The sequence below is a fragment of the Helicoverpa armigera genome, chromosome 31 (genome assembly GCF_030705265.1).
Source record: "Helicoverpa armigera isolate CAAS_96S chromosome 31, ASM3070526v1, whole genome shotgun sequence".
In the NCBI taxonomy this organism is placed as follows: domain Eukaryota; kingdom Metazoa; phylum Arthropoda; class Insecta; order Lepidoptera; family Noctuidae; genus Helicoverpa; species Helicoverpa armigera.
In genome coordinates, this window is record NC_087150.1 from 2,476,269 (window position 1) to 2,500,245 (window position 23,977).

The 23,977-nt window shown below is 42.9% G+C and overlaps 1 protein-coding gene and 1 long non-coding RNA gene across 2 annotated transcripts in view; one reads left to right on the forward strand and one right to left on the reverse strand.

Moving 5' to 3' along the window:
• The first annotated feature begins 219 nt into the window (after window positions 1-219).
• On the forward strand, window positions 220-1,282 carry LOC110382181 (uncharacterized). Its single transcript, XR_010278074.1, has 2 exons — window positions 220-718; window positions 1,044-1,282. It is a non-coding gene; the product is annotated as an uncharacterized LOC110382181 (long non-coding RNA).
• Window positions 1,283-4,986: 3,704 nt separating this feature from the next.
• Window positions 4,987-23,977, reverse strand: part of LOC110382180 (uncharacterized) — a 107,680-nt gene continuing 88,689 nt past the window's right edge. The window contains exons 9-20 of the mRNA XM_064043270.1: window positions 18,486-18,571; window positions 17,938-18,096; window positions 16,742-16,888; window positions 16,169-16,304; window positions 15,621-15,729; window positions 15,011-15,096; window positions 14,162-14,280; window positions 11,904-11,978; window positions 11,182-11,303; window positions 10,513-10,633; window positions 8,672-8,696; window positions 4,987-8,529 (exon numbers count right to left, since the gene is read on the reverse strand). Of these exons, the coding sequence (XP_063899340.1) occupies window positions 8,498-8,529; window positions 8,672-8,696; window positions 10,513-10,633; window positions 11,182-11,303; window positions 11,904-11,978; window positions 14,162-14,280; window positions 15,011-15,096; window positions 15,621-15,729; window positions 16,169-16,304; window positions 16,742-16,888; window positions 17,938-18,096; window positions 18,486-18,571 (1,217 nt within the window). The 3' untranslated portion in view covers window positions 4,987-8,497. The remainder of the gene's footprint in view (window positions 8,530-8,671; window positions 8,697-10,512; window positions 10,634-11,181; window positions 11,304-11,903; window positions 11,979-14,161; window positions 14,281-15,010; window positions 15,097-15,620; window positions 15,730-16,168; window positions 16,305-16,741; window positions 16,889-17,937; window positions 18,097-18,485; window positions 18,572-23,977) is intronic.

Here is a 23,977-nt window from a genome sequence, read left to right on the forward strand (position 1 = left end):
TAGTTAGTAGCTACCAGAATCAACTACATTTATTTATTTAGTTATTGATATCTAGGAAATCATAGTAATAAGAATTCTCATTTTTCAAATTATTATCATTTTGGATTATTACGTTTTATTCAAAGACAAAAAATCGAATCATCAATACTCTACAGAAGGCCACTGCGCCTCTTATTACTCTATAGGTACATTTTTGGAAGAAAAATATAACCGTCAAAAACCAATCAGTCAAAAATTTTGTCATGTAAATTCTGCGTGCTTTAACTTTTTTCAAACAAAAATTTTAGTATTTTTTACTATAAACAAAATCCTTAACAAAAGATGGATTGGAACCGAGATGGTAGCAAAAGTGCTGAGTTTGACAAACACAAGTCTTGGTACAAAGTCGATATAGACGGGGACTACATCACAAAAAATACTAAAACTAAAAACACGCCAAAGAAAAATATAAATAAAACTAAAAATCGAAGTAAAGAAAAACCGAGAAGGGTGGCTAAGCCTGTGATTTCGGAGCAAAAGGCTGTAGTTCTCGCAAAGGATATGAAGATTATGAAAACGTATGAAGAAAAGCCGGAAAATTTGAGCAAAACACATGCACTAATGTTTAGACTGGGTGTTCATCTATGTTTCTCCCTAGTAATGCTACTAACAGCATACTACGGCTTTTCCTACGTTATGCCATCGCAAGTAATATCGTCGAATATCTCTTCAATAGAAGGTGTGTTTTGACTCACAAACTTTGTGCTCCAGTCCTGTGTTTGAAAAAGTTAAACCCAATTGTACTTAATAAGTATTGTAAAAAGAATTACTTCTTTTTTATTAAAAGTAACTTTTAAATTATTTGAAAGTATTTTTTTTGTTAGCTGTTTTCCCGCGTGTCGGGATAAAATATAGCCTATGTTACTCGGGAAGAGTGTAGCTTTCCAACAGTGAAAGAATTTTCAAATCGGTTCTGTAGTTTCAGAGCCTTACAAACGAGACCAAAAAAGTTTCTTTTTTATATTAGTACAGATAAGTCATAGTTGAACCTTTATTTTCGGTAGGGTCGCTGCCATCTGCTCGAGATTTGAGACTAAATCCTGGATTTTTCAAAGAAGAAGAAATAGATATCTACTCAGTCAAATATTTCCCGTCGCTCTGCCCTCAAAATTGGCACCGTCCACGGATCCCTACTAAAATTCCTGTTCAAACACCTAATTTGAATTTGAATATTACATACATATTGCACCATTGCTTATTAAATCCATTTGTCCTTAAGACTTCAAAATACGAAAAAAGTAAATAGCCTACAAGTATTAGTATCTATTTTTCGGTTCCACAATATCATATTCATCATAATAATTCACTTCGTTTAGGTTTTCTGTTTTGGTAAATATAAGAAATACTAATTCCAAGGGTGGTTTTATTACCTACAAGTTTTGCTAAGTATCTATGCTATGTACTTACTATCTTTTCGCTAGACAGTAAAATTCTACTTACTATCTTCGTGGTAGAAGGTCAAGCTAGTTCACCGACAATCTCAGTTTTCCTAAAACAACTTTTCGACAACTTTTCAATGAATTTCACGTTCAAGTTTCAGAGCCGGCAGTGGCGGATTTACAAACTTGCCGCTAGTAGGCCATTCAATTTTTGCCGCCTCTAATGATTGTGAACTTAATGATATTTTTGTCAGTTACTAGATTATTTTTGCAAGCCTCTATGTACCGAAGAGTTTAATGTTAACAAGTTTATATGACAGCGACTTTGAACCATTTTCATCAAACACTAAAAAAAAACTAAATTGAAATTGGTTCATTCGTTCGGGTGCTATGACTATGACGCAGTGGCGACGTAGCATCGGGTGGCACCCGGGGCGGACTACCTATTGTGCAGCCCCCCCAAAAAAAAACGACAAATGTAAAAAGTTTTCTGTTCCAAAACTTAATAATTTTGTACCAAAACGAGTAAAAAAAAACCGGCGTAAAGTGAAAAAGGCGAAGCGAGCGCGAATTTTTTTATAGTTTTGGTACACAAAAATATCTATCAAAACAAGAGTGGAAAAAAGGCACTGCTAAGAGAAGAAGCCGCGAGCGTAGCGAGCGCGAAATTTTTGATGTTTGGGACGCAATAATACCTAAAGAAATCAGAAAATAGCCACTGTCAAGTGAAAGGCGCGAGCGCAGCGAGCGCAAAATTTTTTGAGTCTTGGAACACAAAAATACTCAAAGAAGTTTGAAAAAAACCAGTGTAAAGTAAAAAAGCTGAGAGCGCAGCGAGCGCGAAATTTTTCGTGTTTTGGGACACAAAAGTCCTCCACTCTCATAAACAGCTTTGAAATCGTCAGTTTAGAGCGTCAGTTGTTTTTGCTACTTCGGTGCTTTAACTTTTTGTTAGATTGAGGACTCGAAAGAGCGCAGAACAAACCAGGAATTATGAAAAAGCCGCGAAACCGCGAGCGAAGCGAGCGGATTTTTTATTTTATTTTTATTGAAACGCTATTAGAATATTTTAAAATTCATGATCACGTAAGTAGGTACCTAAGTATATATTACAGTTTATTAATTTTGCGTTTATTAATCGTCTATTTATATATGGATTGTGTACTCATATACTCAATTATAAAAAAAAACCTGTAAAAAAAATTGCTAAATTTGCCGCCCCTCTAAATCTGCCGCTCTAGGCACTGGCCTACTTGGCCTATTGGTAAATCCGCCACTGAGAGCCGGTGAACTTGGGCCAGAAGTTTTAAAACGAATCCTCTTGAATGAACTTAGCAAAAAGTTGGTAGAAGTATATGTATATGTCAACGGAAAATAACAAGACTCGTAAGTTGATCAATTGTCTAGGTACTGGATCAACATTATTAACTTAGGAAAATCGGGCCCCAGTTCATCCTGATCGTCCTTTGATTATTTGTATATGTCGGCGTCAGGATCCGACATCGTTAAATAAAACAAAGGGGTTCTCACACAATCACTTGGTTTACTCCAATTAACACAATACCAGTCACCACAATTAATATTAACGAAATAAATCATCACGATTTGTGGGAGGTGTGCACTCGGCAACGGTCGGCGATAGAGATGGGTAACTCAGGAGTGATAGATACAAATGATATGAATCATTCCATTTGAATCAATCACTCTTCATATCTTTACATATCCGAATGTGTCAGTAGTTCAGTATATCTTTCTTTACACCTAACTCACTCGTCGGTCATCGCGTCGGGTACTAACTAATCTGTGGCATCGGATAGCATCGCCGCGCGCCATTGGTTGAACGTCAAGCGAGCCGTCTCGCTCGCACCCATACGATTACGAATGTCGTTACTTTGACCACAATAAGTTGACACCCAATAATAAGTTGTTAACTCTATTGCTCACGCATAAGGCTTATAATTGTTTGTCCTTAGTGAATATTTCGGTATTATAATCTTGTCAAATGTATTGAAAACTTACCGCCTACCGAACAAACATGTTTTGACTCGAAATACACATTTTGAACTAAAATTTAATTTTCACGTAAATAATTTCGTAGGTAGACAGTCCTAAGCCTGTGTAAAATATGAAGGGAAATCAGAAGGCTATTTCTATTTTTATTTTCTAATACTTACTAAACTAATGCTTATACTCAATACTAGATTGCGATTGACTATTCATTGAACTAATTAACATAAAAGAAGTAGGTTGTACCTACAGTCATAAGAATAGTATTTTTTTTTAATTAGAAAAAAATTGTTCAATCGCAACCGCTCAATATATCAGAAAGATGCAAACAACAACCAACCTATCATTATATCTGAATGATCTAAATGAATGAGTGAGCCGCACACGAGTTGCGAGTTTAAACGAGCTACTGAGTTATACTGAACTACTGATATAAAGATATGAAAGAGTGATTCATATCCGAGTGATTAAAAGATGCATATCTATCTTTTCTTTTCAATGACACATTTTGCCCATGTCTAGCGGCGAACGAATGACCCGAGTCGTGCGCGCGCGCCGCTTTATATAAGGTCCACCGTTGACAGATCAACGGTTGACACATCGACGGTGGCGCCGTCATATATGTTATGGACTAAGTGATAAATTGGGCAGTATACATAATGCCCGGTCATTATGAAAAATGCCCAATATGAGAGTGCAATTTGATAATAATTATTCAAATAATCAAATTGACCGGGCACTATACATATTGCCCGCGTGACCTTTAGGGCAAAGTAATACAAACATATTTAAACAAACAAACAAACATATTGCCATTTAACTTAAAATAAACTAAATATTAAACCACTTAAATAATTAGGATCATGATTTGGATTAATTATGAAGGACTTCTGCCTTTTTTCATCAAATGACCCCCCGCTGTGGGTTAGCAGCGGTGAGGGTGTCAGACTCTTAGTGACTGACCGTCGTGTTATGTCGTAGGCCTTTTATGTACCAGGGCTGCGGTCTTTCGAACAATCTCTCAGCCCCGGCAGACCTTGGCCCTGATGGGCCCCGCTGGGGTTGCTGACATCACTTTGAGGAGCGCGTGGAACAACGCGCGCCACCGACAAGGGTCTGTTGCCTAAAAATAGACATGAGCGAGCCACCCGAACTCACCGCCCACAGACCCACGCACCCACAAGGACTTCTGCCTTAAAAATCCACTAGTTTTTGCATATAAATGTTAAGGAAAGTCATGTTAAAAATATAACATAAAATAAAATTAAGAATGGCTGTCTCTGATTGGTCAAAGCGTGTCACGCCACGCGTACTTCCCTCCCCGCCCTCGCACCGTGTAAAATACAGCTTTATTATCAAATTGCCCAACTGTTATGTAGCAATATAATAATGCCCGTGCAATGTGATCAATAATGAAGTTAAGATAGTTATTAACCACTTGGCCCGATAAAGCTAGACATTATTCATAATGCTCGGGCATTATTTATAATGCCCGAATTAATCACATGGTCCATAACATATATATGAGCAGTAGCTTGGTAAGTAAATAAAATAAGCAAGATCTAGTAAAATATAAACTTTATTTGTAATGTTAACAATTTCGTTTACATGATTGTTTACATAAATAATGATGGAGAAAAACTTAGAAACAAATAATTATAACAATTCTTTTTTATATTTTAATAAAATAAATAGCTCTATCTTGGAATCCATTTATTTGTTACTAAACTTAAACTAATCTAGTTGGATAGCAATATTGACACAACACAGGAGCGCCAGAGTGGGAATGGGTCGCCAGAGTGGGACTAGGGCGCCAGAGTGGGACTGAGTCGCTAGAGTGGCACGGGGTCGCCAGAGTGGGATTGGGTCGCCAGAGTGCGACCAGGTCGCCGGAGTAGGGCGCCAGATGGTTGAAGACGCCAAAACAAAAAGTGTAAAATGGCGAATATTGTGAAGCTCGGAAGCTGTGTGAAAACGTAAGCGGATTATCCCACTCGACCATTATTAAGAGATACCTAATATGGTGAAATAAGAATAATAGAAAATATGACGTGGAAAGTTAACAAAATACAGCCTTTTTCGTACTTTTTTTTAAATACATTAAAGAATACAGACTATGTAGGAATAAATATTTGAAATAATGCATTAAAAATTGCAAGTTTGCAGGAACTAAGTACTGAACTGATTTGAAAGTCTTTCAGTGTTAGATAACCCATTTATCGAGAAAGGCTATAGGCTATTTTTTATCCGGGTATGGAAACCGGAAGATAGTAGTATCAATATTGCTATAACAACTTTCAAAAAAGATATAAATATGTTCTCATGTTAAATTATGGAAGAAAACATATTGATAAATTGACTCTTTTAACAAACCAAATTACCGTTTATTTGTCAAATCGGCAATTTGACAACTGAAAATGGTTCGGTTATCGTTATAGTTAAATGGTGCAACTCACCGTAAGTAAGCTTTCAGTTAAATTAACCAGATGAACGAAAGGCGTTCCAAGAGTTGTGAGAAAAAGGGACGGCGCTATCCATTATACTTAGCTCCATCACTCTCTCACACTGCATACTGAATCGCCCGAACGTTTTAACATTACAAAATCATTTAAAAAAAAACTTAAATTTGTGATGAAAATAGAAAAAAAAATGCTTTTCAAAAATGTCTGTATTCATGTTTTTTTGGGAGTTAATGTCAATTTATCAATATTTTTTTAGTGTACAGTAGAGAAAATTGGAAATATACTTAATAAAGTATGATGAAGTATTTTTTTTTTAATTTTTTGAGACGTCAAATTAAGAAAAAATTGCAAAAATGTGTTGTAATGGTGCAAAAATAAACAAAAATTCCCATTTCTCTACTGTTTTCAACTTAAGTGACACCCATCTTAAAGATATACATAATATAATTTTAAAGCTAAAATCAACAAAAAATAACGTTTTCAATCACTTTTTTTTTTCAAAAAAAAAAACAAAATAAAATAAAAAAAACAGTGAATTTATTTATTAAATCTGCTAAGTGACAACGGCCCGAAATATTTCATATTTAAACTAAATACATTATTTAGAACTACTGTTTAGTGTAACTTTTATATTTTAATTGATATTTCCCACTTTTTCAGAAATTTTTAAACGACCAATATAATTTTCCTAGCCGATTATCAGCCACGGCGGCTGTTCTCATATAAGGAGATCAGCCAGCTGCGCAGGACATATTACAGTGCACGCACATTTGCTTGGACACAGGTGCACTCACTATTCCTTCACTCTCATGGCGCGATGGGACGACAATCCGACACCACCGGAGAGAGATCACAAGCAGGACCGATATACCGTGAAGACGAGATGTTTAAGTTAAGAAATTATATTAGTTGTTTAAAATCTTCTGAAACCGGGAAATACACTTAGTTTGAAAATATCCCAATATAGTTCTTAGAAATTTTGATGATGATTTTTTAAAGTCATCTTGAACAGCAGTTTAAAAATCTTATATTAATTTTAAATAAACACTTTTTAAATCAAGATATTTCTTAATTTAACAAATATCTTTGTGTGGATAATTTACAATATTATTACTATTCATTAGGTATGTATATTTTTTTTTGCGTATTTTTTCAAAATTTTCTTTTTTTCTTGGTGGAATACTGAACTTATCATTAATTTTTTTTTCAAGTGAACCGTATTTTTTTTACTTTTTTCTGAAAACGTATTTCATTACAAATGAATGTTTAATTAAAATTTCAAATTCATATTAGATTTCTGACTGAATTCAGTCAAAAGTAAAAAAAAATGCGAAAAATAATTTTACACCTATCTATTTTTATTAATTTCAGTATTTTTAATAATTAAAAGTCATTCTACGGATATATTTTTTTAAATAACTGTGTTTTTTTTTAAACTATGACCTAACTATTAATGTATTATTAGACAAATAATGTTTGGTGACACATTTATAAGAACTGTACATTATATTTACCGTTATTGAAAAAGGGTAGTCTTTTCCCAACTATGTTGGGGTCGGCTTCCAGTCTAACCGGATGCAGCTGATTACCAGTGTTTTACAAGGAGCGACTGCCTATCTGACCTCCTCAACCCAGTTACCTGGGCACGAAACCTCCTTTCTAAGAAGTTAAAATGAGTTTTTTGATGTTGTAACAAAAATACAAATAAACGGTCGATTTGAGAACCACCTCTTTTTTCTAAGTCGGTTAAAAATGAGTTTGTTCAAAACAGAATAAGGTCTGGCGACCGACAATTTAATCAATTTCTGACGCCCTTTCACACCAAATTTTTCAGCGACCCTAAGACTGGAAGCCGACCCCAACATAGTTAGGAAAAGGCTAGACAGATGATTAACCTTTAATATTTCCACATATTTCTTACTATATATCTGTTAAAAATGCTACATTTCTCCGTAGAAAGACATATCCCAATTTTGAGTACTATAGGCTTTTTCTTGGTATAGAGAAAACGGGTGAGCCACACTTATGCGTAATCTCAGAAACGCTCAGTATTGGCCGAGTCGCCGAGTCATACAAAATCAATTTGCTTTTACATTTTACATTCACACAAGGGCTTGATTCTGCTAAATTAATAATGTGACAATTGGATATCAATTGAATCTCAATAGCAGTTTTAACCTTAGCGGGCATTCTGCTGCTGATATAAGACCAATCGTATTCCAATGACATTCGATTGGTTTGCCATTTGGTCTATACGGTAGTTTGCTCTACAATCATATTGCAATCGTAAATCATTTACAGACAATATGACTCATTCCTGAATCACAAAAAGGGACAAAAAAGTTAATTTAAAAGAAAAAAAATAAGAATTACACATACGCTTCAATTGTATTTGAGTAGTGATTGAATCTCAGTTGAATATCAATCGTGCAGAATTAAGCCCAAATATAGTTCACCCGCTTTCGTGAAATGAAATATCTATATTTTTAAGAAAATCGTTTGGTTACCAAGATATAGCCTTAAAATATAACAACCAAAATAAAATGCATATTATTGTTGTTTACTAAGTATTAAATATAAAATTAAACTATTTTTTTATTTATACACACATCATATCGCTCCACGGCTAGTTGATGGATAATCTGTGGATTGAAAAAACTAAATGAGTGTCTCTGGTTTTATTTTGAAGATCATAGACTAAAAACTTATTCCAGTTTTTTTATTGCAAGCATTAAATATTAATATTCATTTTAAAGTAAGGAATAAAAACTATTCAATATTTACCTGAATTGATGACAATTGTTTCATCCTGAAAATAAAAGAGATACATTATTTTAGTACATTTGAAGTAAATCTATACAAAAAAGAGGAATCATTTTTTATTTGTTTGTACGGGAAAGGCTGCCCAGGGACGTTGGTGAAACAGCTTTTAGAATTTTTACATACATTTTATTTTTAAACTGAGTTTTTAAACAAAAAGTCCTATGAACATTTTTTTACATTACTTGTATGGTGCTGATGACTGCCCACTGCCCCGTTGGTCTAGTGGTCGCAAGCGCGGCTGCTGTGCTCGAGGTCTCGGGTTCGATTCCCGGGTCGGGCCGAAATCGCTTTGTGGGTTTTCTTCAACTTTCACAAAGCAGCCCGGAGCCTGGAAGTTGGTGATTGAATCACCCGTGCATCGGAGAGCACGTAAATGTCGGTCCTGCGCCTGATCTCTTCCGTCTCCCTGATTATCCATGTGCGGGAAGTAGCTAGTAGGCAGTAATGACGTGACGTACCTTAGTGACAGTCCTGGTCCTCTGTACGGTAAGGTTCTGCTGCGGCACGGTGCAGTCCGGCTGATTATCCATGTGCGGGAAGTAGCTAGTAGGCAGTAATGACGTGACGTACCTTAGTGACAGTCCTGGTCCTCTGTACGGTAAGGTTCTGCTGCGGCACGGTGCAGTCCGGCTGATTATCCATGTGCGGGAAGTAGCTAGTAGGCAGTAATGACGTGACGTACCTTAGTGACAGTCCTGGTCCTCTGTACGGTAAGGTTCTGCTGCGGCACGGTGCAGTCCGGCTGATTATCCATGTGCGGGAAGTAGCTAGTAGGCAGTAATGACGTGACGTACCTTAGTGACAGTCCTGGTCCTCTGTACGGTAAGGTTCTGCTGCGGCACGGTGCAGTCCGGCTGATTATCCATGTGCGGGAAGTAGCTAGTAGGCAGTAATGACGTGACGTACCTTAGTGACAGTCCTGGTCCTCTGTACGGTAAGGTTCTGCTGCGGCACGGTGCAGTCCGGCTGATTATCCATGTGCGGGAAGTAGCTAGTAGGCAGTAATGACGTGACGTACCTTAGTGACAGTCCTGGTCCTCTGTACGGTAAGGTTCTGCTGCGGCACGGTGCAGTCCGGCTGATTATCCATGTGCGGGAAGTAGCTAGTAGGCAGTAATGACGTGACGTACCTTAGTGACAGTCCTGGTCCTCTGTACGGTAAGGTTCTGCTGCGGCACGGTGCAGTCCGGCTGATTATCCATGTGCGGGAAGTAGCTAGTAGGCAGTAATGACGTGACGTACCTTAGTGACAGTCCTGGTCCTCTGTACGGTAAGGTTCTGCTGCGGCACGGTGCAGTCCGGCTGATTATCCATGTGCGGGAAGTAGCTAGTAGGCAGTAATGACGTGACGTACCTTAGTGACAGTCCTGGTCCTCTGTACGGTAAGGTTCTGCTGCGGCACGGTGCAGTCCGGCTGATTATCCATGTGCGGGAAGTAGCTAGTAGGCAGTAATGACGTGACGTACCTTAGTGACAGTCCTGGTCCTCTGTACGGTAAGGTTCTGCTGCGGCACGGTGCAGTCCGGCTGATTATCCATGTGCGGGAAGTAGCTAGTAGGCAGTAATGACGTGACGTACCTTAGTGACAGTCCTGGTCCTCTGTACGGTAAGGTTCTGCTGCGGCACGGTGCAGTCCGGCTGATTATCCATGTGCGGGAAGTAGCTAGTAGGCAGTAATGACGTGACGTACCTTAGTGACAGTCCTGGTCCTCTGTACGGTAAGGTTCTGCTGCGGCACGGTGCAGTCCGGCTGATTATCCATGTGCGGGAAGTAGCTAGTAGGCAGTAATGACGTGACGTACCTTAGTGACAGTCCTGGTCCTCTGTACGGTAAGGTTCTGCTGCGGCACGGTGCAGTCCGGCTGAACGCCCAGGGCGTCGTATATCTCGCGCAGCATTAGAAGCATCGTGTCTTCCGATTCCCTGAGAAAAGAATATTATTTCAGGTTATTTATTTTTTATATGGAATAGAATCATTTAAAGGAGATATTTATATTATCCATATTGGCTTTTCCACCTGTATCCCAAGAGAATTACTCGCCGTATCCGGATGAAAAAGTGGAAGCTACTACAAAATAAAAATACAGACACTAAAATAAACTTTGGCCATTATCACTATCTAAACTAATTATCAAGTAGAAAAAATATTTTTTCTCTGTATATTTGTTCGCTTGTATCCTAATGGCTCCAAAAGCCAAAACACAGAACCGATTTAAAAATTATTTCAGTGTTGGGAGGCTATCGACGAATAACATTTTGTACGGATACAGAAAGTACATAGTTTTCAAGACGTGTGTGGTGTAACCACGACAAACAGCTAGGAAGATGTATTTTTGAATTTGTGTATATTAACTATTTTATTTTTGTTTTAACATTTGTTTTAGAAGTTACGCTGTCGCTGTAGGTTAAAACCTTAAAATGACACCTCTAATTGAGTGAAATAAAAATAAGTATCCATGTTGGATACTCACCAGTATCCAACATGGCTGCTCATAGCGAAGAGGTACTCGTTGATCATCTCTAGCGGCGCCTCCTGCAGCACGTAGTCGACGCGGCGACCGTTGTTCAGCCGCCCTAGCTTGTCCGGCGTCGACTGGGGAGTAATTGTAATATTAGGAAAATAAAATATTTCTAGATAGCAGGTAATAACAGGCAAATGGAGAATATGTTCCTTTTTTAGGAAGGCTTAAAAATACAGCAACTTAAACATAGCAAGTAACTTTAAAATATTACAAAACTATAAATTCCTTCTCAGAGGAGTTAAAAAGTTAAGTCAAATCGGGAAGCAATTCATCATCTGCCGAGCCTTTTCTCAATCTGAATTAGGGTCGGCTTCCAGTCTAACCGAATACAGCTGAGTACCAGTGTTTTACAAAGAGCGACTGCCTCCTCAACCCAGTTAACCCGGGCAACCCAATACCCATCGAATTGGAACCCTTTCGCCCCTAAGATTGGTTGTCAGACTTTTTGGCTTCTCACACGACTACCAAAGACAACGAAATTACCATCAGAACCCACAAATTAAACATGCCTTCCGAAACACAGAGGATCTCGTCAAGACAAGATAGTCACCCATCCACGAACCAAACGCGCCATGTGTTGCTTAACCTTATGATCTACACACGCGGCTGTTACTTATGCCACGAGCGCCTCTTTTCTTCAAAGTCGGCTAAAATATATGTATAATGCTTACCAGTTCAGTCTCTCTGGCTAATTCTTCTGAGCTTTCATCTGTCAATTGTTCTTTCTCAATTTCTTCTTCTACCACCTAGAAATATATAAAAAAGTATTAAGTATAAAAATTGTTATAAGCACAAATATTATGAAAAAAAACCCTATGTAAATAATTATACTAAAGCATAATTTTTAAGCGTAAATTTTTTATTTTTACATAAATTGGCGCCCATGAGAAAACCTGTCTTGGGGATTTGAATTGTCAAATAAAAGTAGGGATAGGACAGTGACAAAAATATATCCGAATATCACGGTTTTTTCCAAGGTCTTCTGAACAAGAAATCTACAATGACGTAGAGACCTTTAACTTAAAAATGAAATAATTTTATGATAGTGCATCATATACCTTGAGCATGTTGCGCCACTTTTCAGTCCATATTTGCATATCTATTTTGCCATTGTGCATATACCACCAGCTTTTAGTACATGTTTGCACATTTATTTTGGCGTTTCCATAATTCATATATTTGTGCGTATTTTGCTACTTTTTAGTGCATTTCTATATTGAAATGGTGGTAGCATATAATATGTACTGATATTTTAAAGAGGAAATCTTTGTTTGTTTGTTTGTAATGAATAGGCTCAAAAACGACTGGACCGTTTTTAAAAATTCTTTCACCATCCGAAAGCTACATTATCCACGAATAACATAGGCTATATTTTATCCCGGTACGGACAGTGGTTACCACGGGACGCGGGTGAAACCGCGGGAAAACGGCGTGTATGTAATAAAATATTTCACAACTTGTTAGTACATATTTCTATGTTCATTGTGTCTATTATGAAAGTGCATATATTTTGAGTATATTTTGCAATATTTTAATGCATTTGGCATTTGACAGTCCGTTTTTCGGTCCTTATTTTGATAGCTTATACATTCACTGCATATTTTGACCACATATCTCCATGCATATTTTGTCATATAACCTAATTAACATTAATTAACTGACCTTCTCCAGCTGTCCATCAGTGGGCGGTGCAGTCTTCCACTTGTTCCACGTGCTGCGCAGTGACTCCAGCAGCTTCTGCTTCAAGTCCGCGCCCACACGAGCCATCGTGTCTTTACATTAATTAACATTAATTAACTGACCTTCTCCAGCTGTCCATCAGTGGGCGGTGCAGTCTTCCACTTGTTCCACGTGCTGCGCAGTGACTCCAGCAGCTTCTGCTTCAAGTCCGCGCCCACACGAGCCATCGTGTCTTTTACATTAATTAACATTAATTAACTGACCTTCTCCAGCTGTCCATCAGTGGGCGGTGCAGTCTTCCACTTGTTCCACGTGCTGCGCAGTGACTCCAGCAGCTTCTGCTTCAAGTCCGCGCCCACACGAGCCATCGTGTCTTTTACATTAATTAACATTAATTAACTGACCTTCTCCAGCTGTCCATCAGTGGGCGGTGCAGTCTTCCACTTGTTCCACGTGCTGCGCAGTGACTCCAGCAGCTTCTGCTTCAAGTCCGCGCCCACACGAGCCATCGTGTCTTTTACATTAATTAACATTAATTAACTGACCTTCTCCAGCTGTCCATCAGTGGGCGGTGCAGTCTTCCACTTGTTCCACGTGCTGCGCAGTGACTCCAGCAGCTTCTGCTTCAAGTCCGCGCCCACACGAGCCATCGTGTCTTTTACATTAATTAACATTAATTAACTGACCTTCTCCAGCTGTCCATCAGTGGGCGGTGCAGTCTTCCACTTGTTCCACGTGCTGCGCAGTGACTCCAGCAGCTTCTGCTTCAAGTCCGCGCCCACACGAGCCATCGTGTCTTTTACATTAATTAACATTAATTAACTGACCTTCTCCAGCTGTCCATCAGTGGGCGGTGCAGTCTTCCACTTGTTCCACGTGCTGCGCAGTGACTCCAGCAGCTTCTGCTTCAAGTCCGCGCCCACACGAGCCATCGTGTCTTTTACATTAATTAACATTAATTAACTGACCTTCTCCAGCTGTCCATCAGTGGGCGGTGCAGTCTTCCACTTGTTCCACGTGCTGCGCAGTGACTCCAGCAGCTTCTGCTTCAAGTCCGCGCCCACACGAGCCATCGTGTCTTTTACATTAATTAACATTAATTAACTGACCTTCTCCAGCTGTCCATCAGTGGGCGGTGCAGTCTTCCACTTGTTCCACGTGCTGCGCAGTGACTCCAGCAGCTTCTGCTTCAAGTCCGCGCCCACACGAGCCATCGTGTCTTTACATTAATTAACATTAATTAACTGACCTTCTCCAGCTGTCCATCAGTGGGCGGTGCAGTCTTCCACTTGTTCCACGTGCTGCGCAGTGACTCCAGCAGCTTCTGCTTCAAGTCCGCGCCCACACGAGCCATCGTGTCTTTTAGTTCTAGAAGATGATAGATGGCAAAATATTAGGTTAGGTACTAGTTACATGTATACTAATATTATAAAGAGGAAAACTTTGTTTGTTTGGTTATAATGGATAAACTCAAAAACTACTGCACCGATTCTAAATATTCTTTCACCATTAGAAAGCTATATTATCTGCGAGTAACATAGGCTTTATTTTATCTCGGTGCGGGCAGTAGCTCCCACGGGACGCGGGTGAAACCGCGGGAAAACGACTAGTAATTTATAAAATAGATAAAAATTATTCAAGGGAAGAACAAAAATAAATGGTATCTTTGTCGCCCCCAAATTGGGCAATGGACTTCTTGAGAAGTAAACAATTTTCTAGGAACGTAAACAAAAATCTTCTCATATTTGCAAAAACACCAAGTAAAGTTTCTATATGCGTCATTAGTGCATAGAAAAGCAAAATTCTCAATGTTGGCTGAAAAGCTGGGAGTCTGTTCTGTTCTGTTACAGCCTTTTTATCGCCCCACTGCTGGGTACAGGCCTCCTCTCACACGGAGAAGGATTGAGCATCGAAGTATTGAAGGATTGATGGTCGGAGTAGCGACGTGGAAATAAAAATATAATACCAAAAGCATCAAAGATATTAGAAGCTGTTTGAATAAAAATTGTAAAATGTATTTTTAATTTACATTTTCAACTTATGTTTATCTTTATGTAATTATTTTTATAAGTAGTAATAGGTAGAGATAATAGCTTACCTAGATGCATCCTCTTCCTGCCTTTGTGATGCGGAATGAGGTAGGGCTTCAGATCGCGTAGTACCGGGTTGATCAGTGGCTCAATCCTGGAATATACAGTATTTTCTATACTAGCTGTTACTCGCGGTGTTGGCTGCATTTTGTAAGTATTTTTTTTTAATGGTTAATTATTCGCTTATATAATGGGTGTTCGGAGATTAGTCTTTTCGTGAAAATATAATTTTAATTAGGTATTAATTAATATTGTGCAAAAAAAAACATTTCAAGTTTGGAGTATTGCAATCGAAGAATCTTATATGCTTTTATGTATAAACTGTAACATGACTGGATTCAATCAAGTAGGAAAAGCACAGAAAAATATATGTTTTATTTACTTATATATTAAAAATACTAAAGTAACTCTGTTTGTCTTTCACGCCAAAATGGCTAAATCTAAATTGGTTTGATAGATTTTATTTGATTGACTGATAATATTTTGTACATAGGTAGGTACATAATCTGGAGCCTGAAAATGTATATAGTTTTTTAAACTTTGGACTTGGTCACTGGAAATAATTCCCTGTATAACTGGATAAAACTGGATAAAACAGGTAGTATTATAACCACTTACCTATAAGCGATCGGGTCATACGGATGGAATATATTGAAGAAGTTCTTGCATGTCGGCAGAGAGAAGCTCGAGCCTAGTGACTCGACGCCGCGAATACACTCGAATATAGCTGTTGAACAAAAGAATATATCTTATACATATGAAATACATGTAATAACGATGGATTACCTATAGGGTTTTCATGTTACCTATAGGGTTCTTATGTTACCTTAGGGTTCTAGTGTTACCTATAGTGTTCTAGTTTTACCTAAATGGTTCTAATCTTACCTAAAGGGTTCTTATGTCACCTAAAGTGTTCTTAAGTTACCTAAAGGGTTCTTATGTTACCTAGAGGGTTATAGGCTTACCAATAGGGCTTCCCAGCGCATACATGGCGGCCGGCTTGAACGCCAGCTGCGGGTAGTTGACACAAGGCTGCCCGGTACCCGCGGGGCCCTTCACGAAGTTCTTGTTTGAGGGACTGATTGCCTATAATGTTCTAGCCTTACCTATAGGGTTCTTACGTTACCTTAAGGGTTCTTACGTTACCTATAGTGTTCTAGTCTTACCTATAGGGCTTCCTAGCGCATACATGGCGGCCGGCTTGAACGCCAGCTGCGGGTAGTTGACGCAAGGCTGTCCGGTACCCGCGGGGCCTTTCACGTAGTTCTTGTTTGAGGGACTGATCGAACCATCTTTTGAGGGCTGTGGAAATTATGGTGGTATAGTAAATATTATAGTTTTTTACACAGGTTTAGCTAGAATTGCAAGGGAAGTAGCTTTGGCGTAAAAGTCGGACATATAGAAGTTGCTCTTTCGATTGGAGATTGAATTTTGACGCAAACTACAATTAAATTACACACAAATATTTAATCGAAGGCAGTGGATGGATCAATTATTGAAATCTACAGCAACTTAGTTCAGGAGTTAATAACACACAAATATTTTAAACGTTAAAGTTTGCCAGAATTAAAGGAATAAATGAATAAAATTCTTAGATTTGTCTTTCACGCAAAAATTACAGAACCGATTTCAATTAATTTATGTACACTTTTAGCATAATAAAGAACCCTGGCAACTTTTCATCCACATGCAGGAAATAGTTCCCTAGCACAATTAAATTCTAATAAAAAGAATCTTACCTCAGCCTGATGACACAGCAAATCATACAATATAACGCTGCCCAACGAATGTCCGCCTAGTGAAACGCCCCCTTTAAACGTGGGGTTCCGCTGCAGAAATATCTCGTATATACGATTCAGTTCTTTGCATACCGTGTCCAAAATTGTCTGTGAAAGAAAAGAAAGGATTGTTCAAAGACACTTTAAAGACATATTAAAACATTTTAAATTATCTGCCTAGCTGTTTCCCTCGCCGTGTTGGGTTGGCTTCTAATCAAATCGTATGAAGCTGAGTATAGTTATCGGCACGAATAATGAGCTCTCGGCGGAAGAGTGGGGATCGCTTTGCGCACTGCACACTTAAGGCAATAAACCAATAAATCACTTCTGCGCAGTTGAAGGTCAGGGCTCAATATCCTTGCCGATGATTATACCAGTGTGCCACAAGGAACGACTGTCTATTTGATCTCCTCAACCCAGTTACCCGGACAACCCGATATATCTTGTGAAGACTTACCCTAGACCTTGTCTATGCTGTTCAAAATTATTTGGGAGTCGACTATCTTTACTATGCAATGGTAACAAAACACGGGGGATATTTGATCACTCAGGGTAACTAATGACTCCAGGTCATTATTATACATAATGACCTCGTGTGACATAATGAACCCGAGTGTCATAATGACCATTTTTTTTGTAACGACGTCAAAAAACATCAAATGACCCCTCCCGCTGTGGGTTAGCAGCGGTGAGGGAGTGTCAGACTCTTACTGACTAAACACCGTCGTGTTCCGTCGTAGGCCGCGTATGTACCAGCGCCGCGGTAACTCGCGCGAACAACCCCGCAGCCCCGGCAGGAATTGACCCTACTGGGTTTCGCTGGTGATGTCATAATGACCTTTAGTTAGTTGGGTGTTGGGGTCTTACCTGACAGAACACGGGGCTGGTATAGAACAGCACATCGAGCACAGTGTCGTTGGTGAAGTTGCGCAGCCCCGGCAGGAATTGACCCTACTGGGTTTCGCTGGTGATGTCATAATGACCTTTAGTTAGTTGGGTGTTGGGGTCTTACCTGACAGAACACGGGGCTGGTATAGAACAGCACATCGAGCACAGTGTCGTTGGTGAAGTTGCGCAGCCCCGGCAGGAATTGACCCTACTGGGTTTCGCTGGTGATGTCATAATGACCTTTAGTTAGTTGGGTGTTGGGGTCTTACCTGACAGAACACGGGGCTGGTATAGAACAGCACATCGAGCACAGTGTCGTTGGTGAAGTTGCGCAGCCGGGGTATGCTGTCCAGGGTTATTTGTGACAATCTGCGGTCTACACCTGTCTCTCCGGAGTGGAGGGTTGCGTGCCAGGATATGGGGAGTACCTGGGGGTGAGAAAGAAAGTTAAAAATAACGGCTTATATGGTGAAAGTATGAATGTTGTCTGTTTATAACGAATTCTCAAGAAAACTTTTGAATTGATGAAAATAAAAGACATTGCCAAGTTTTGGAAAAAGTGCTGTCTAGGTTTATGCGTTAGCCCAAGGGTACTGTATCATTAACATGAAATAAAAAAATATTTTAAAAATAATTGTAGCCAGAGAAATGTGATAAATAATTATATTTCATTAAACAACGCTTTACAGCCATTTTTTCCTTACAATTTTTATTTATTTGGTTGTACATAGCCTTTGCATGCTATTAAACTATGTATCGAGTAACTAGTTCCTTTAACAAATATAACGGTATTCAGTAATACAAGACTTGTGCTCACCTCCACCCTGCTAACGACGCCCTGATCGTACGAGTTCCTGTAGTGAGACTGTATCAGTTGTAGGCTGGTCGCTCTGAAGTCCTCCACTATAATAGAAAGAAAATTACATGTTAAAAGTAAAATATTTTAACAGGTGCACTACCCTACCGTAATATTGTTAAGTTTAGACTGACAACTATAACCTACAATTATAGTAAAACTTTAGTAATACGAAAAGTCAGTTGCACAAAGCTCCATTAAAATTAAAGCTTTATTAAATCGATAGCTAACGCTTTTTATCTCGTTGACAAAGAAAGAGTCAACAATAGATTTAAAGAAGCAGTCACTTAAATGGAGCTTTGTGCAACTGACGGATAGTCATCCTAAGTGACATTAACACTGTGTAATCTTATCTCAACAATATGTAGGTTTACCCCCCAACAATATGTACTATTACCCCAACAATATGTAGTGTTAACCCCAACCATTTGTAAACTCACCCCGAACACTATGTAATCTCACCCCCAACATTATGTAATCTTACCCCAAAACTATTGAATCTTCTATTTAATTACCCTAATCGTCTTCCCAACTTCGTAAGACCTACACTGACGTACTTACCGACTTCCTCGACGGACCGGAAGCGCATATCGCAAGCGGATCCGACGCCATGACAGAGCAACAGCAGGTGATCGATGCTGGACGGCTCTGTGTCCTCGATCTCTGACTCACCGACCCCACACTGACGTACTTACCGACTTCCTCGACGGACCGGAAGCGCATATCGCAAGCGGATCCGACGCCATGACAGAGCAACAGCAGGTGATCGATGCTGGACGGCTCTGTGTCCTCGATCTCTGACTCACCGACCCCACACTGACGTACTTACCGACTTCCTCGACGGACCGGAAGCGCATATCGCAAGCGGATCCGACGCCATGACAGAGCAACAGCAGGTGATCGATGCTGGACGGCTCTGTGTCCTCGATCTCTGACTCACCGACCCCACACTGACGTACTTACCGACTTCCTCGACGGACCGGAAGCGCATATCGCAAGCGGATCCGACGCCATGACAGAGCAACAGCAGGTGATCGATGCTGGACGGCTCTGTGTCCTCGATCTCTGACTCACCGACCCCACACTGACGTACTTACCGACTTCCTCGACGGACCGGAAGCGCATATCGCAAGCGGATCCGACGCCATGACAGAGCAACAGCAGGTGATCGATGCTGGACGGCTCTGTGTCCTCGATCTCTGACTCACCGACCCCACACTGACGTACTTACCGACTTCCTCGACGGACCGGAAGCGCATATCGCAAGCGGATCCGACGCCATGACAGAGCAACAGCAGGTGATCGATGCTGGACGGCTCTGTGTCCTCGATCTCTGACTCACCGACCCCACACTGACGTACTTACCGACTTCCTCGACGGACCGGAAGCGCATATCGCAAGCGGATCCGACGCCATGACAGAGCAACAGCAGGTGATCGATGCTGGACGGCTCTGTGTCCTCGATCTCTGACTCACCGACCCCACACTGACGTACTTACCGACTTCCTCGACGGACCGGAAGCGCATATCGCAAGCGGATCCGACGCCATGACAGAGCAACAGCAGGTGATCGATGCTGGACGGCTCTGTGTCCTCGATCTCTGACTCACCGACCCCACACTGACGTACTTACCGACTTCCTCGACGGACCGGAAGCGCATATCGCAAGCGGATCCGACGCCATGACAGAGCAACAGCAGGTGATCGATGCTGGACGGCTCTGTGTCCTCGATCTCTGACTCACCGACCCCACACTGACGTACTTACCGACTTCCTCGACGGACCGGAAGCGCATATCGCAAGCGGATCCGACGCCATGACAGAGCAACAGCAGGTGATCGATGCTGGACGGCTCTGTGTCCTCGATCTCTGACTCACCGACCCCACACTGACGTACTTACCGACTTCCTCGACGGACCGGAAGCGCATATCGCAAGCGGATCCGACGCCATGACAGAGCAACAGCAGGTGATCGATGCTGGACGGCTCTGTGTCCTCGATCTCTGACTCACCGACCCCACACTGACGTACTTACCGACTTCCTCGACGGACCGGAAGCGCATATCGCAAGCGGATCCGACGCCATGACAGAGCAACAGCAGGTGATCGATGCTGGACGGCTCTGTGTCCTCGATCTCTGACTCACCGACCCCACACTGACGTACTTACCGACTTCCTCGACGGACCGGAAGCGCATATCGCAAGCGGATCCGACGCCATGACAGAGCAACAGCAGGTGATCGATGCTGGACGGCTCTGTGTCCTCGATCTCTGACTCACCGACCCCACACTGACGTACTTACCGACTTCCTCGACGGACCGGAAGCGCATATCGCAAGCGGATCCGACGCCATGACAGAGCAACAGCAGGTGATCGATGCTGGACGGCTCTGTGTCCTCGATCTCTGACTCACCGACCCCACACTGACGTACTTACCGACTTCCTCGACGGACCGGAAGCGCATATCGCAAGCGGATCCGACGCCATGACAGAGCAACAGCAGGTGATCGATGCTGGACGGCTCTGTGTCCTCGATCTCTGACTCACCGACCCCACACTGACGTACTTACCGACTTCCTCGACGGACCGGAAGCGCATATCGCAAGCGGATCCGACGCCATGACAGAGCAACAGCAGGTGATCGATGCTGGACGGCTCTGTGTCCTCGATCTCTGACTCACCGACCCCACACTGACGTACTTACCGACTTCCTCGACGGACCGGAAGCGCATATCGCAAGCGGATCCGACGCCATGACAGAGCAACAGCAGGTGATCGATGCTGGACGGCTCTGTGTCCTCGATCTCTGACTCACCGACCCCACACTGACGTACTTACCGACTTCCTCGACGGACCGGAAGCGCATATCGCAAGCGGATCCGACGCCATGACAGAGCAACAGCAGGTGATCGATGCTGGACGGCTCTGTGTCCTCGATCTCTGACTCACCGACCCCACACTGACGTACTTACCGACTTCCTCGACGGACCGGAAGCGCATATCGCAAGCGGATCCGACGCCATGACAGAGCAACAGCAGGTGATCGATGCTGGACGGCTCTGTGTCCTCGATCTCTGACTCACCGACCCCACACTGACGTACTTACCGACTTCCTCGACGGACCGGAAGCGCATATCGCAAGCGGATCCGACGCCATGACAGAGCAACAGCAGGTGATCGATGCTGGACGGCTCTGTGTCCTCGATCTCTGACTCACCGACCCCACACTGACGTACTTACCGACTTCCTCGACGGACCGGAAGCGCATATCGCAAGCGGATCCGACGCCATGACAGAGCAACAGCAGGTGATCGATGCTGGACGGCTCTGTGTCCTCGATCTCTGACTCACCGACCCCACACTGACGTACTTACCGACTTCCTCGACGGACCGGAAGCGCATATCGCAAGCGGATCCGACGCCATGACAGAGCAACAGCAGGTGATCGATGCTGGACGGCTCTGTGTCCTCGATCTCTGACTCACCGACCCCACACTGACGTACTTACCGACTTCCTCGACGGACCGGAAGCGCATATCGCAAGCGGATCCGACGCCATGACAGAGCAACAGCAGGTGATCGATGCTGGACGGCTCTGTGTCCTCGATCTCTGACTCACCGACCCCACACTGACGTACTTACCGACTTCCTCGACGGACCGGAAGCGCATATCGCAAGCGGATCCGACGCCATGACAGAGCAACAGCAGGTGATCGATGCTGGACGGCTCTGTGTCCTCGATCTCTGACTCACCGACCCCACACTGACGTACTTACCGACTTCCTCGACGGACCGGAAGCGCATATCGCAAGCGGATCCGACGCCATGACAGAGCAACAGCAGGTGATCGATGCTGGACGGCTCTGTGTCCTCGATCTCTGACTCACCGACCCCACACTGACGTACTTACCGACTTCCTCGACGGACCGGAAGCGCATATCGCAAGCGGATCCGACGCCATGACAGAGCAACAGCAGGTGATCGATGCTGGACGGCTCTGTGTCCTCGATCTCTGACTCACCGACCCCACACTGACGTACTTACCGACTTCCTCGACGGACCGGAAGCGCATATCGCAAGCGGATCCGACGCCATGACAGAGCAACAGCAGGTGATCGATGCTGGACGGCTCTGTGTCCTCGATCTCTGACTCACCGACCCCACACTGACGTACTTACCGACTTCCTCGACGGACCGGAAGCGCATATCGCAAGCGGATCCGACGCCATGACAGAGCAACAGCAGGTGATCGATGCTGGACGGCTCTGTGTCCTCGATCTCTGACTCACCGACCCCACACTGACGTACTTACCGACTTCCTCGACGGACCGGAAGCGCATATCGCAAGCGGATCCGACGCCATGACAGAGCAACAGCAGGTGATCGATGCTGGACGGCTCTGTGTCCTCGATCTCTGACTCACCGACCCCACACTGACGTACTTACCGACTTCCTCGACGGACCGGAAGCGCATATCGCAAGCGGATCCGACGCCATGACAGAGCAACAGCAGGTGATCGATGCTGGACGGCTCTGTGTCCTCGATCTCTGACTCACCGACCCCACACTGACGTACTTACCGACTTCCTCGACGGACCGGAAGCGCATATCGCAAGCGGATCCGACGCCATGACAGAGCAACAGCAGGTGATCGATGCTGGACGGCTCTGTGTCCTCGATCTCTGACTCACCGACCCCACACTGACGTACTTACCGACTTCCTCGACGGACCGGAAGCGCATATCGCAAGCGGATCCGACGCCATGACAGAGCAACAGCAGGTGATCGATGCTGGACGGCTCTGTGTCCTCGATCTCTGACTCACCGACCCCACACTGACGTACTTACCGACTTCCTCGACGGACCGGAAGCGCATATCGCAAGCGGATCCGACGCCATGACAGAGCAACAGCAGGTGATCGATGCTGGACGGCTCTGTGTCCTCGATCTCTGACTCACCGACCCCACACTGACGTACTTACCGACTTCCTCGACGGACCGGAAGCGCATATCGCAAGCGGATCCGACGCCATGACAGAGCAACAGCAGGTGATCGATGCTGGACGGCTCTGTGTCCTCGATCTCTGACTCACCGACCCCACACTGACGTACTTACCGACTTCCTCGACGGACCGGAAGCGCATATCGCAAGCGGATCCGACGCCATGACAGAGCAACAGCAGGTGATCGATGCTGGACGGCTCTGTGTCCTCGATCTCTGACTCACCGACCCCACACTGACGTACTTACCGACTTCCTCGACGGACCGGAAGCGCATATCGCAAGCGGATCCGACGCCATGACAGAGCAACAGCAGGTGATCGATGCTGGACGGCTCTGTGTCCTCGATCTCTGACTCACCGACCCCACACTGACGTACTTACCGACTTCCTCGACGGACCGGAAGCGCATATCGCAAGCGGATCCGACGCCATGACAGAGCAACAGCAGG